At 40.3% G+C, this 14,114-nt stretch overlaps 1 protein-coding gene across 1 annotated transcript; it reads left to right on the top strand.

Moving 5' to 3' along the window:
- The first annotated feature begins 3,347 nt into the window (after nucleotides 1-3,347).
- On the top strand, nucleotides 3,348-13,943 carry neil3 (nei-like DNA glycosylase 3). The gene is made up of 10 exons (XM_084352575.1): nucleotides 3,348-3,540; nucleotides 3,668-3,777; nucleotides 5,667-5,801; nucleotides 6,190-6,403; nucleotides 7,340-7,414; nucleotides 7,754-7,920; nucleotides 10,176-10,339; nucleotides 12,290-12,704; nucleotides 13,015-13,195; nucleotides 13,350-13,943. The coding sequence occupies exons 1-10, from the start codon at nucleotides 3,436-3,438 to the stop codon at nucleotides 13,530-13,532; spliced, it is 1,749 nt and encodes a 582-aa protein (XP_084208701.1). The 5' UTR covers nucleotides 3,348-3,435; the 3' UTR covers nucleotides 13,533-13,943.
- The last annotated feature ends 171 nt before the right edge of the window (nucleotides 13,944-14,114 follow it).

Raw genomic sequence — 14,114 nt, 5'->3', positions numbered from 1 at the left:
AATGAGAGTTCATAGTTCTTTCATGCTACACAAACATAGAACATATATACAGTTATTATGTACGTACATACATGAACATGTGGATTTTCGATTGATTGTGCAGCCCTAATGTCAACTTCCTATTTCCTGGACACAAACATGTTTTCATTTTGGCAGATCGTTCTCAGACGTGGGGCTCAGTGGCCAGCAGTAGCACAGTTGTTACTGAATGATTGCCAGAAGTGATTTTGTGTAATTACTTTAATCTTTTGCACCCAGTCAATGGGAGGCTGGTTAAAGGGAAATTGGTACTTACATCATCGCTTATTTGTATCAAAATTGCAGAGACGGTGGACCTTTTTTCTTTTTTCGAGTCAAATGATAAAAACATGACCAAACTAGAATGGCCCTCAGTAGAGTGCATACCTCCACCTAGGCTGAAAAGTTCCCACTTGTACCTACTCATAAATACCAGCCACATAAATACGCCTGTATTTTTTCGCTGACAAATGAACAAAAATGCCAGGGAAAAAAAAAACATCTTGCAAATCTGAAAAACATTCCTGGATTCATCCTTTTATCTGGACCCTCACCAAAAGTTTCGGGGGGCTACTTTGGGCCAAGACCCATCTTCCATCCAAGTTTCTTGGAAATGTGTTCTGTAGTTTTTCAGTGATCCTGCTGACATCAAACCAACTAACCAACAAACAGAAACAGGTGAAAACATAACCTCCATGTTTCTGTGAGGAATCTGAACATTTATACACTGATTTCATGCAGATTGTGGCAATAATCATGCAAATATGTTGTCAATGGACATTTAAAGTCTTCTGAGACACAAGCTGCAGCTGCTGAATCTGAAGGAGTTTTCATAAGCAGACTTTCTTCACCACTGCACCCCTGAAATATCTGGATATAATAGCTATTTATGTAACAGGTAAGCTTAATCTCGATGTTTATGCAGCAACGACTGCATGCATTAGTCACTGAGTGTATAATTATCCAATCACACAAGACAACAACATGTCTGTAGCTGTATATGATGGACATTAAGATCAGCATGTATTACATTCACATCATTATAAGTCAAATGAGTTGCTGCGGAAGGATATGAAAGTGTGATTCCAGGTGTAAAATTCTGCATTCAGCTCATGTGCACAGTCACACACTGATGCACTCACACCTCCACACACCCCTCTGTTTGTACACGCACTAGGGGAAGTTGTCGAAATCCACATTCTGAGGATCCACTCTGGCTTCCTTTTGTGTGTCACACCTGAGAGACTGGTGCATTTATCTTGACGCACCTTGACACTTCCCCCCCCCCCAGCGCTCATCAGTTGGCGGCCACGCCTGGATGAACATCTAGATCCTGGAATACTGTACTTCTTCTGTAGCTGCACTTTTTAAATTTCAGCTGACAAACTGCAGGCCCAGTGTTGCTCGCTCCATCGAGTCCGCGGTTGAGTTTAGTCTCAGAGGTTTCGCTGAACAAAAATCCCCTTTAGGACGTTTAGGAGCTCACAGTATGCCCTTTCTTGTAGTGAGTCAAAAGTAGATGTCACTGTCTTTATCTTGCAGCAAAACACAACGAAGCAAAGGGTTTTCTCGGTGAGTGTGTGGGGGCACATCAACAGATAAAAGTTTCATTGTTAAAGCTGGTGCACAAAGCAAAGCAACACACTGTCAGTGCAAAGGGAGAGTGAAGGACGTACAATAGGCAGGAGGGTAAAAATATCGTAGTACAAATTAGCTATCAAGCACTGTTGATGCTCAGAAAACACACCAAATACATAATGTTACGTAACAGTTGCAGATTGGATATGGTGAGTTCAAGGGACACAGTGCACAATCCTGTTAACGATGCTTTTATTTCTGTAGTCTTTAAGTCTTTATGTCATCATAAATCTTAGTTTTCATGTACTGTACTGAATAAAACACTGAATCGGCACCGTTTGACTCTCATCAGACGACATATCATGTACTCGTCCTTAAAACTTTGATATATTTCATTCTGTGGAGGGAACAGAACTTCGCAGACACAAAGGGGAACAGTTTTGCTTTTATCCTGTAACATTGTTCGTCCTGAGGCAGGAGAGAGGACTGCAAGAGGGCACAATCCAGGTTTTAGCAACTTGTATTGAATTCCTTTATAATTCCTTGGGTGAGACCCAGCTTCAAGTGCTCCACTTCCCTTAGAGCCAATGTGAGAGAGCAGTTTCAGATTTTAATACACATTACTGCTGAGCACTGCCTTTTTTGAAGGAGGGCATGGCTGTGCACTTGGCTGGAGAACATGTAGCCTATCTATTTTTATCTGGGCCAGCAGAAGGGTTGCTGGATGGTAGAACTGCAGAGCAAACAAGTTGCTGCAATTACTCAAGCAAGTCATGCAGAAAATCTTTTGACAATGATGCAAATTATAATTCCTATGAATTTTTTCCCCCAGCCAGATGGGACACCTTATGAACATGGCAAAGGTACAGAGAGTAGTATGATTAGGCCATAGGGCTCACATCTGGCAGTTAGATTCAACCTCTGATGACGGGATAATGGATGGAGTTAGAAACATTGAAGGACATTTTGATGAACTTAATAAAAATTGAAAGTCAGATGTTGGTCCATAATTACTACTTACTTCTACTTCTGGGGCGGTAGTGGCTCAGTCAGTAGAGACCTGGCTTGGGGACTGGAGGGTGGCCGGTTCAAGTCCAGCTACAGACCGCAATATGGAAGTGGACTGGCAGCTGAAGAGGTGCCAGTTCACTTCCAGCTGAAGAGGTGCCAGTTCACTTCCTGGGTTACTGAGCAAAGCGCCGAAAACCCCCATGGTGCTCCCCGGACGCCCGACACGGCAGCTCACTGCTTCTAGTCTGCATTGTGTGCACTTACCATGTGTAGCTAGTGATGGGTTAAATGCAGAGGACTAATTTTGGGTGTGTTTGCATGTTCCATGTAAAGATAACTGACAATAAAGATTCTTCTTCTTCTTTGGCTTTTGAGTTTAAACTACTTTCTATCTATCTATCTATCTATCTATCTATCTATCTACATCCTGAAAAAATCATTACATTACAGGTGACATCACCTGTGATGTCTGTGTGGGCTGCAGGACCAACAATGATACTCTACCGCCCTCAGGTGGGAAGTTAAAGACATTACACACTCCCATGGCTATACTACATAATGTTCAGACACATGCACATTATGTGGGGTAGTTTTCAGTTTGATCATTATCTATTCACATTGATAAATGATTTAGGAAAAGCACCTTTCTTAATGTATGCTTTTATTGTGTATCGTCTATTTCCGGTTACAAACAGTACGTCCTACCACGCATGCGCACAATTAAACCGTGTGGCGGGGAATCGCAATAAATAAACTTCCTGGTGAGCGAGTAAACACGCTGCTGGCGCACTGTCACTGAGGAGCAGCGCTTACATGCTGAACTAGAAGATGGTCGAGGGTCCAGGATGCACACTGAGCGGAGAGAAGATCCGCGCTAAGGTCCAGAGAGGGCAGAAAATGAAGGAGATCAGAGGAAGTTTGATAACTTCGAAGGTTTGTCATGATTTCTCTACGCAGCACAAAAACAAGCTAACGCTAACGTGTCCGTACAAAACATAACAACCAGCTAGTTTCTGCTGGACAATGTGAGCAGCCGTAACCAGTTTGCGTTTGTTGACAGAGAAGCAGCTCGGAGGGAAACGTCTTCCACAGCTTCAGCGGTCGTCAGTTCACCGGGGTTGAAACTCTGGGCAAGGAGCTCTTCATGTACTTTGGGTCGAGAGCGTTGAGGTAATGTACACACAGGTGTAGCTCATGTAACCAGGTGTAGGCTTTTGCAAGTACAACGTTTACATAGAGTCATTCCTACCAAATACCAACATGTATCCCTACACAGGACACACCTCTTTGTAATGGGTTTTACCGCTTCTTCTATTTTATATGAATATTTATCATGAAAAGTTCAGCATTTATTTCCAATAGCTTCTATGTCATGTGACCCAGTGACTCCAAACCAGTGCCGAATTTTATTCCTAAATAGGACAAATGAGACACATCTGTTTTTATTAAATGTTACTGCTTCTTCTATTTCATATGGATATTTTGAATTTTAGTTGTATTCTTCATAATCCTTTATAATACTCATGACAATAAACAAACATACCCATATTGTGCCTCTCTAAACTGTGTGTCCTATGTGGCCTGTGTAGTGATGCAAAATAATAGTGATAAAATCATATATATGAAATAGAAGAAGCAGTACATTTTAATAAAAGGATATGTGTCTTATTTTTTGTCCCATTTAGTAATACAGTTCAGCACTGGTTTGGAGTCACTGGGTCACATGACATGGAAGCTATTGAAAAGAAATGCTGAAGTTTCATAATAAATATTCATATAAAATAGAAGAAGCAGTGAATGTAATCAAAAGAGGTGTATCTCATTCATCCCATTTAGCAACACAGTGAGTAAGAGACACCGCTCCGGGTGTCTCCAGAGTGAATGTCTGTCCAATATCAACCTAAAACTAACTTCGCCGCGGTCTTCATACATCTCTTCCACAACATTTCAGAGGCAAAAATGGTACTTTACATGTATTTGATAACTGTAGTTACTAGTTACTTTGCACCACATTTTTTAATAAATTTCTTTTGTTGGCCGTCAGTTTTTCTTTTCTAAGACTGCACTTATTCTGATCATCAGGAATACTCTGAATACAGATCCAATAATCAGCCAACCCACAGTATACAGTGTACAGGCCTACTTACTAGACGTAATCATATTTATTGCCAGAAATGTACTTATGATACTTAAGTAGATTTAATGTCAGATACTTTAAGACTTTTACTCCAATACTATTGGCATAGGTGGCTTTTACTTTTACCAGAGTGATACACAATAAATTTACTTTTACTAAAGTATGATTTTTTGTTACCTTCTACAACACTGTGTGTGACTCTCTAAAGTCTGTGGAGGGTCTTTTTTGTGAGTGCTGGCTATCAAAATAAAATATGTGATAAGATATGATACAAATGTCTGATTTGGCAAGAAAGCAACTCTCTATATGCAGGTAGAAGTAAATTAGAAGCACATTTGCTGAAAAGTTCATTGAGAGACTTGTTATGAACAAAATAACTGGGACGGGATCCAGTGAGTCAAATATGTAAGATGTTTATTAACCAGAAGACTCTTAATTTGCTTTCATAAATGACAAAGAAAAGCAGCAAATCATTAAATTTAACAAGCTGGAACCAGCAAATGTTTGACATTTATGCTTGAAAAAGGAATACAAGTTATTTAATTATTGAAATAGTTTGCAACTAATTTTCCTTGGATCAACTCATTGTTGTAGCTCTACTTCATATGCTCCAAATGTAATATCAATAATGTATCGAGTTATAGTTATACTTATTTTATTATTTCAACAATGAAGACTGAATGATTTTTTTCTTTAATAATTAAAATATATAGCTGCACTGGTGTGAGCCAGCAGGTAGAAGTGCTGGAGCCATCCGTGAGAGCACTGTGGACCTGTGACCTTTCTATTCCACATTGCTCCAGTCTCCAGCCAGCAGGCCACCTTTCTGTCCCTTTGCTGTCAAGTCTTATATAAACTCACGCATGCTGTCCTTAAATTTGTCTTCTCTCTCCATCGTTCTTTTGTGCTCACATCCTTTTAGAGTGCACTTCGGTATGAATGGATCAATGCGTATAAACCCTGCTGAGAGGAAGGATAGGACCGGCTCCACACCGGTGCTGGAAATACACCTGACTAACGACATTGTGTGCTTCTTTGACAGCACAGTGGAAATAAGGTAACGGGGACACCAGCGTAGCCTAGATAGATTGAGGTGACAGAAGTTCACCTTGGGGTATGAGTCTCATTCAGTGAGTATGTCCTACATTAGGCCGTGTCTGAAGACAGTGGCTATTGTTGCATGAAAAACACAGTCTTGTGGCTCGACATTTGTCCTCTTCATTGACTGTCAGGCCCCGGTGTACTGCTCAGCTGCCAGACAGACATTTATTTCTAGTGTCTGAAAATGTCACCTGTGCTGTCCTAGCTCATAGCAAACAACTGAAACAGAATATATGGAAGAAAAAATGTGAAATATATAATCCCGAGAATGCACCAGTTGACCTTGTGGCAGCAGCTATATATTTTCTGAATTCTTCCAGCACTGTAAAGCTGTCTGCTTGCAGGTTGACAGAGGACTGTGAGCAAAGGGTGAGGGCTAGTGAGAGTCTGGATGTGTGCTCCCCCAAGTTCAGCTTCTCCCGCTCTGAGGAGGCAGTGAGGAGCCAGAGGAGCAGGATGCTCTGTGACGTTCTCCTAGACCAGGCCGTCATGCCGGGTGTCGGCAACATCATTAAAAACGAAGCCCTGTTCGACTCGGGCCTCCACCCAGCCGTGAAGGTATGGAAAAGATGATGGATTGTGTTCAGCAGAGGAACAAAAAAGAGGGTAAAAATGCAAGACAACTCTCAGAGAGAAAGTTTAAGCCCTTGTATTATTGAGTGATGCATTGCAATGAGGAGGGTGAAACAGGGTAAAGACAAACAGGCGCATTGCGGCACAGATATGCCTCCCCTCGGTGCAGTTTGGAGATGTTTCTTTATTTGTATGATGTTTTTTGTCTTTATTGAGAGTCAAATAGGGGTTTCCCTCTGATTTATAATATATTAGGCTCTGTATTATATAACACATCACTCAGATACTTTCTATTCCTGATGCTTCATATTTCTCTTGGAATATTTTTTACAGTTTGCTTAATATTGTCATTAAGCAAACTGTAGAATAAAAAATGTGATATTTAGAGTGACCTATTCACTGCCAGTAAGAGACACTTTGCAGCATGAATACTTCTATTACTCAGCTATTACCAGGGGCTCTGCTCTGCTCCCCCTAGAAAGTATTAGATGGGGTATAAGAATACAGCACACTGGACCACGACATTAATCTAGGACTTTTGGCCCCTTCTTCTTCTGGGACCACTGAATCTTTATGAGCCTCTCCTCCATTATTGAGCCCCTAGGTGTCCTTAAAGAGCTACAAGTGGTTTGTGTTTGTGTGCTCAGGATCAGTTTTTTCACTTTTTGAGCCAGAGTCAGGTCCTTGCTGCCTGGGCTGCAAGTGTTGCGTATACACTATATGTAATTTTTCTCCATTGCATCATTTTAAATCCAGTTTCTCATTCATGTCTGGTGTTCTTTTATTGTTTATTTGCTTGTATTATTGATTTTCTGACTGCGGAGCAGTGTTGGTCTCTGTTTTGAAATGAAGAGCTATACAAATAAGGTTTATTTTCTCTCTGGCTGGGAACTGTAACTAACTGTGCTGCTTTATTCTTAGGTTCAGCAGCTGAAAGACGAGCAGATCCACCACTTAGTGAAGATGACGCGTGATTTCACTCTTCTGTTTTACAAGGTAAGGTTTTTGTACATCGATGGCAAAAAAAAAGCAAAAAAGCATTTGAATAGTTTTGGTGGTAATCCTAGAGCTGTATTTGCTTGTTGAGACGCATACACATTTACTTACGGTATTTAGCTGACAACTCATTTCAGCTGAATTGCAATAATGGATTACCTTAAAATCCTGTTTTGCTGAAGAAGGAGAGCAAAAGTCGAAACCTCACTGCCTTGAGAATAGACAAAGCAAATGTTCCTGTCCATGCATACTAGACACGTAAGGAAGTGAATGTGTTTTCCTGTTCTCTTTATCCATGTCTCTTTATTCACTCTTGCCTGTCTTCCTCATCTCTATCAGTGTCGCAAATCTGGCTCTCCTCTCTACAAACATTACAAAGTCTACAAGCGTCCCCAGTGTGGCCAGTGCTTTCATGTCATCACAGTCTGTCGTCTTGGAGACAACGGCAGGATGACTTACTTCTGCGAGCGCTGTCAGAAGGGAGATCCCAGCGGGGTTGACATCAGGTAGAAATCCTCATAGACCTTTGGCACTTTGACTGAAAAGATACCGTCTTGCATTCGTGTAAGGACTGTTTGAAGTGTGGTCGGGGTTTTGCTAAAGAAATGTTTGATACTTCAGGTACTTGGAGCATTATTGGAAAGATAAAAGCAGGGTTCATATGGGTGCTGGAAATCCTTGAAAATGCTTTTAATTTGAATGTGGTGTGCAAAAGGTTTAAAATGTGGTTTGGTTTTTGATAAGGATGCATTCACATAGATTTAGCCGAACGGACAGCACCGTCTGGATGGCATGGGTAAAACAAAGAAACCGTCTGATGGGACGGCAGGACGGCAAAACGAAACGCATGACCAGATGTTGCTACACAGATGTTGTATTACTTACAAAGAACGGAACGAAATATTTATTTTATGTTGTTATTATTATTGTTTGTAATTGTTCTACGAAACATCCCATTGTATATTGTAACGTATTTTAACTTTGGACAGCTACACCATCGTCACCATTGCCAGTATTGCCTAATTCTGCTTCCCTACTCCTTCACTAAAATGTTACTCGCGTCTTATTTAGGCTGAGCGAGGTTATATAGGAGACCAAGTCGACTTACTCTCGGGTGACACATTTTAAATCATGAAACATTTTTGTTGCGTTTTCCTTTAATTCGTCGACCCGCTACAGAACGCCATCACAAATGTGTTGTTTATAGCACAATAACATCTGACTTAATGTGATTAAGTGAAATAATGATTTTGATGATACGTTTATGTGTATAAATATGTAATTTACCACAGATGTTAGCTGCTCGAAAAGCTTCAGTTTGATTATGAAGAAGGTGAAGGTGTGGGAAGACGTTTATCATTGCTCTTTTTGAGTAAAGGGGGCGTTTGCTGTATATCACAATCCTTCTATGCTAATTCCAGATAATTATGGTTTGACTTGCATAACATTTAGTGTAATTGCTTTTTTGGATTAACAAGATGATGCTTAATTAATTACATCCAATAAAATGTCTCATTGTAGGATACAATGTTTTTGTAGGCTTTTGATTCTTCTTAATTAATGATTTTAATTTAATAGTTTCAGTTCTTTATTACCATATGCACAACAGTTACAGTGAAGCAGCTTTTGGCAATGAAATTCTTAGTTTCTCAAACTCCTTCCAACAATACTCGTACAAGATGTTTTAAAAGAAAATCACACAAGTAAAAATGAGAATTTAAGACGTGATAATACCAAAAAGTAACATGGTAAAGCTAGTTGCCATTTGTCAAAACCTTCTCCTTGCAGGAAGTTCTAAAGCCTTTTAGATAATACGTTCAAATTTAGAGAGGCCATCTTTGCAGGCAGATGGGCTTGGCAGGGAGTGGGAAGTGTTATGGGGGGAAATTAATGCGCATATAAGGCTGTGTTTGCCAGACAGGGCACAGGCTCAACACCTCCTGGGTTGTGTTTGAGCAAAGCTTTGCGAGGGGTTAGAGCCTAAAGCCCTTACAACGCATTACACAGCTGATAAAGCAATCTGTGGGGAAAGTTTCCTGAAAGCTACTGCTACTTTCCTCCTCCATGACTGTTGGCATTGCAGATTTGCCTACTTGTCAAACATAGTTGAGCTTCATGTCAGAGCACTAACATGTATGCTTAGAGCAATTATATGAAACACAGTGCCTTCTTGCATCTCTTCATCCACTGCTTAAAATTTAAAATATTTGTCTAGTTAGAGTATGTTTCTCTTCCTGCACTTTCTATGATTGGGTTACAATTAAAGCTGCTGAATAATTTATATTTATTGCTCATTTTGCACTTTCAGTTCCAAGAAAGTAATTAAAGAAAATTATATAATGTATTCGCACATTAAATTATTCTCAAAGTATTCCTCAGCTAAACGCCTGAACTGTCAAGTAATGAAATGATTTATGTCACATCGCTCTGAAAGATTTTTTTCCGGCAATTTTCCAAAGAAATTTAAGCTCAGAAATGTGTTTGTGTTTGTTCAATTGTTTACAATATTGAGGTTTGTTTCTATATGACATGATAATAACCCCTAATTGTGTATTTTATTGCTATTATTTCCCATGAATTCCCGTGAAATGATTCTACCTGGGACATTCTCAAATATTTGCAACCCTAAACACTAAGAGCTCTTAATTCTGTCTTTACACAGTTACATTGTTTCTGCTTCAGTGCACAGGTTTTATAAATTAGCAAGCCTGTTTAGACAACAAAGGTTCATTAAGACCACTATTGTGTTTCCTTTATTCAGTAAGCTCCCGGTCAGAAACAGCCTGATTGGCTGGGCCTACAATGAGAAAACCAATGATAACGTGGCTAAGAAGGAGGAAGAAGACTGGGCCTGTCAGCTCTGCACACTCATCAACCAGCCAGCAGCAAAAGCCTGTGATGCTTGCCTCACTCCAAGACCTGAGGGTGAGTGACATGTTTTTTACAGTCACTGACTTTAATGGGGCGTCAGAATGTCCTTGTTAGCAAGAGATAAAATAATAGGAGCTGTAGTTCTGCTGTTAAGCTGAATGAGCCCATGTACGTTTTGCCATCAGTGCTTAAGTACTTCTGAGCAAGGCACAAAACAGCAAGCTGTCTTGGAGACACTGCAGTTAAGCAGGCTGACTGAGTAGGTGTGTGTGTGTGTTTGTGTTTTGTTGCGCAAATAATGAGCGTGTCTGTCAGTCAGCCATTATTCTCTGACTATTTTGAGATGCATTATAGCAGCAGTGAACTGTGTTGAAAGAGATGTTCTTTTTATCTGTGTTGCAGCCAACAAACCGCAGCTGAATGCTTTGCTTTGTATTTGTTTTATTTATATATTTTTTTATATTTTCCAGTATTATGCTTCCAAATTTTAAATACATTTCTTTTAAATGATTGAACAGCTAGATGAGAAGCACTTAAAGCTACAGCATGCCCGTGGTTCATTTTATCCTGAGCGTTCCAAGAATGGATAAATTGCTGAATATCAAATGTCAGCGTTACAGTTTGGCATCAAATCCTGCAGTTCGTTCACGTAATGTTCTCAATCCAAACAAAACACTCTTTGGACAGGGCAGGGACACATGGCTTAATTTACAGTTCCTGTAAAAGTATTTGGTATTTTATATTTGAAATGTATTTAGACCGACCTTTAATTTTTTCCTCTTCTAAAAGGGTTTTTCCCTCTGAATCACAAGATGTCGTACACTGTACATATTTTAAAGTCCACTGAGGCGATGTGATTTGTGATTTTTAGGCGATATAAATAAAAACTGACTTGACGTGATTAGGGATGAAACATTTCAATAAAATATTATTGAAATCGCAATATGGCTAATTGCAATATCCAAATTGCTGGAGCTGCATTTTTTTTGATAAAGATAAAATGTGTCACAACATGCCATTATACGGTACACGCAGCATTTTTGACGCACATGAGGCCAAAAATCGCTGGTGCACCCAAATGAAAAAGGCAAATTAGTCTGCAGCCCTTCATTGTGGTTCTTCAGAGATGCCGCAGCCTGTTTGGTAGAGAGGGCAGCAAAAATCACAACATTATTATTTTCATATTTTTTTGTGAAAATGAAACATAAAAATTACCATTCTTATAAGTCGTTTGACCTTCAACAGTCTTTTTCTGTTAATGAGCATAAAAGAAGAATTTTCCACAGTGAATCCTTTTATAATGCCTTTATTAACACCACCTGAGTTTTAATGATTTCCTCAGTTATGCAAAATGGGAATAAAAAAGTCAGTTCGATCTACAAATGTACATCTGCGTTTCTGAACTGACATGAGTGTGTTAGTAATGACAGTGTGTTAGCAGTGATGATGGTCGCATGTTTAGATGAACTTTCCTGGAGAAATGTATGAAAATGACTAATGGACATTTATTTCTCCAGGGAAAGTTTCCCCAAGCACACTTGTTCTTTTTCAGTGATATCATGATTTGCATTTCTAGTTACACATTTACATCTTTTAATGTTGACCACTGAGCTGCTCCACTAAAACAGCTGGGGGTTAAGTGCCTTGCTCAAGGGTACTGTACACTAATGGAAGAGTAATACTTACTCACAGCTCTCAGTTAATGACCCTGATGTCAGACAGTGAAGTTCAACATTACAGAAACATCTTATTTTCAAAGTTGTATTATATGGGGGCTCATTTCACAGAATTTTGCATGAGGGCATCATCAGCACAACAGATTGTAGGACATTTTATTTGAAGACACAGTGCAGCAGTCTGGTGCTTACTGGTAAATTTTATGGCAGGCTCACCACTTAAAGCTAACAACAAGCTGCATTTTTATGAGGAGCAGCCAGAGCATCAGAACATGCTGCAGCTGCTTAACATGAAATGAGTTTTCTCACTCTGGCTCCATCTCCACAGTCCACAAAGACGACATTAGCGCTGAAGCATCACCCTTCACCACTGATTTGATTAAATACCCCTGCACCGCTTTCAAGAAGCCACAAGAGGAGCTCAAAGTCAACTGGAGGTCTGCATTCGGGACATCCACCCTTGTTTTCTCCGACTTGAGCAAGAAGCCAAAGCCTGTAAACTCCCCGCTCTCCCCAGCCGACAGTCATTTGAATTCCTTGGCGGCAGAGCAAGGTTTATATAAATACAGCGTCTGCCAAGGGACAACAAGCCCCAATTATGCCTCTGGTGGCTGGCAGAGGCAAAGTGCCGAGCTCTCCAATAGGGAATCACTGGCCTCCTACAGTCACCCACCAAAGAAAATGAGAATTGATCACAGTCCCTTTCCCAGTAACAATGCTCAAAATGGAACCCCCAACTCACGGTGAGTGAATCTCTTGCTTGGCTATTCATGAATAAGTTTATAATAAGAGAAGTTTTTTGCAACTTCAGGGAGATAAGTGGGATAAAAAAGCATCTGACTGTGGAATTTTTAATGCAACATTGTTAAAAAAGCTCAGATTGACAAATGGCCATAGAAGGACACCATGCAAATACCACAGTTACCAACACACATCACCACACGGCTGAGGAGAGGTTGTTTGCTCTCTAATAAGGGTTGATGTGACAGGTATGCTTGTGTTTTACTTTCAATTTATTTCAAACTAATAAGACTGTTTCTTCACCTCTGTCAGTGCGAGCAAAATAGATGCGACAAGCAGCGGCTCCTTTATTTCTTCTAGTCCCAGTGCTCCATGTTGTGCATCCCATCGTCGTCCAGCTGTCCTCAGAGTGGTCCACAAGGAGGGGGAGAATAAGGGACGACAGTTTTACTCCTGCTCGCTGCCCAGAGAGACCAAGTGTAACTTCTTTGAGGTAAAGAAAGACCTCATCTCTATCGCATTGTTTAGTCTGAAAAACAACTTTTTGTTAAGTACAGACATTGTATTCTGTTGGCATCAAAAGTCAATGCTTGAAGTGAAAGTGCACAACTGAGTTATTAAAAAAAACCTTGTTTTTTTTGTCACAGTGGGCAGACTTGAATTTCCCCTTTTGTCACCATGGGAAACGCTGTTTAACGAGGACGGTGCTGAAACTTGGTCCTAACAACGGCCGGAGTTTCTACACCTGCAGCTTTCAAAAGGGTAAACAGTGTGACTTTTTCCAGTGGGCAGATAATGGACCAGGGGTGTCCATCCTCCCTGGTTGTTAATGTGTTTCCACAGTGCATTACTTCGAAGTGAAACCCTGATGCAATGCGTATGTGTTCATGTAGTTAAATGGATGTACATCATACGGAACCATACATTTAAAGGTCCAGTGTGTCGGGTTTAAGGGGATCATTTGGCAGAAATAGAATGTAGAAATAGTCTGACATTTTTCTTCAGTGGCCCGGTACTGACAAACCAAACACTCGCCCTTGAGATCACTGCTGACACAAAGACCCTTTTTTACACCACCTTTGATTATTTACACTGAACAAAACAAAGGTAGCATGATTGATCTTGTCCTCTGCTCAGAGGTTAAGGGGCCCCCAGAAACTATTCCCCTATCTGCATACATTTTCGGTTGCTGCTCTTCAGATAAGCTGCTAACTGCTGACAGCTGCTTTTTAAAAAAAATACATTTTTTTTTAATCTCCCGGGTTTTGACTCACAAACATAACTTCTTGTCAAACTTGTCACACCCCTGTCCTGTCTGGCGCTGTCACTACCTCCACTGCCAGATCAGAAGCAGAACAATGATGACCCCCCATTCAGTCTCTGAGTCTGCAGACTCACTGCTAAATCGTACA

This window comes from Pagrus pagrus (assembly GCF_965226575.1).
Source record: "Pagrus pagrus genome assembly, chromosome: 5".
Lineage (NCBI taxonomy): Eukaryota > Metazoa > Chordata > Actinopteri > Spariformes > Sparidae > Pagrus > Pagrus pagrus.
Note: the sequence above shows the minus strand (reverse complement) of the source record. Positions and strands in the feature narration are given on the sequence as shown.

Excerpts from the sequence above, each read along its gene's own strand:
- neil3 (XM_084352575.1), top strand. The coding sequence starts at position 3,436 with ATGGTCGAGGGTCCAGGATGCACACTGAGCGGAGAGAAGATCCGCGCT. Across the intron at positions 3,778-5,666 it reads TTTGGGTCGAGAGCGTTGAG|AGTGCACTTCGGTATGAATG; the intron begins GTAATGTACACA and ends ACATCCTTTTAG. Across the intron at positions 5,802-6,189 it reads GACAGCACAGTGGAAATAAG|GTTGACAGAGGACTGTGAGC; the intron begins GTAACGGGGACA and ends GTCTGCTTGCAG.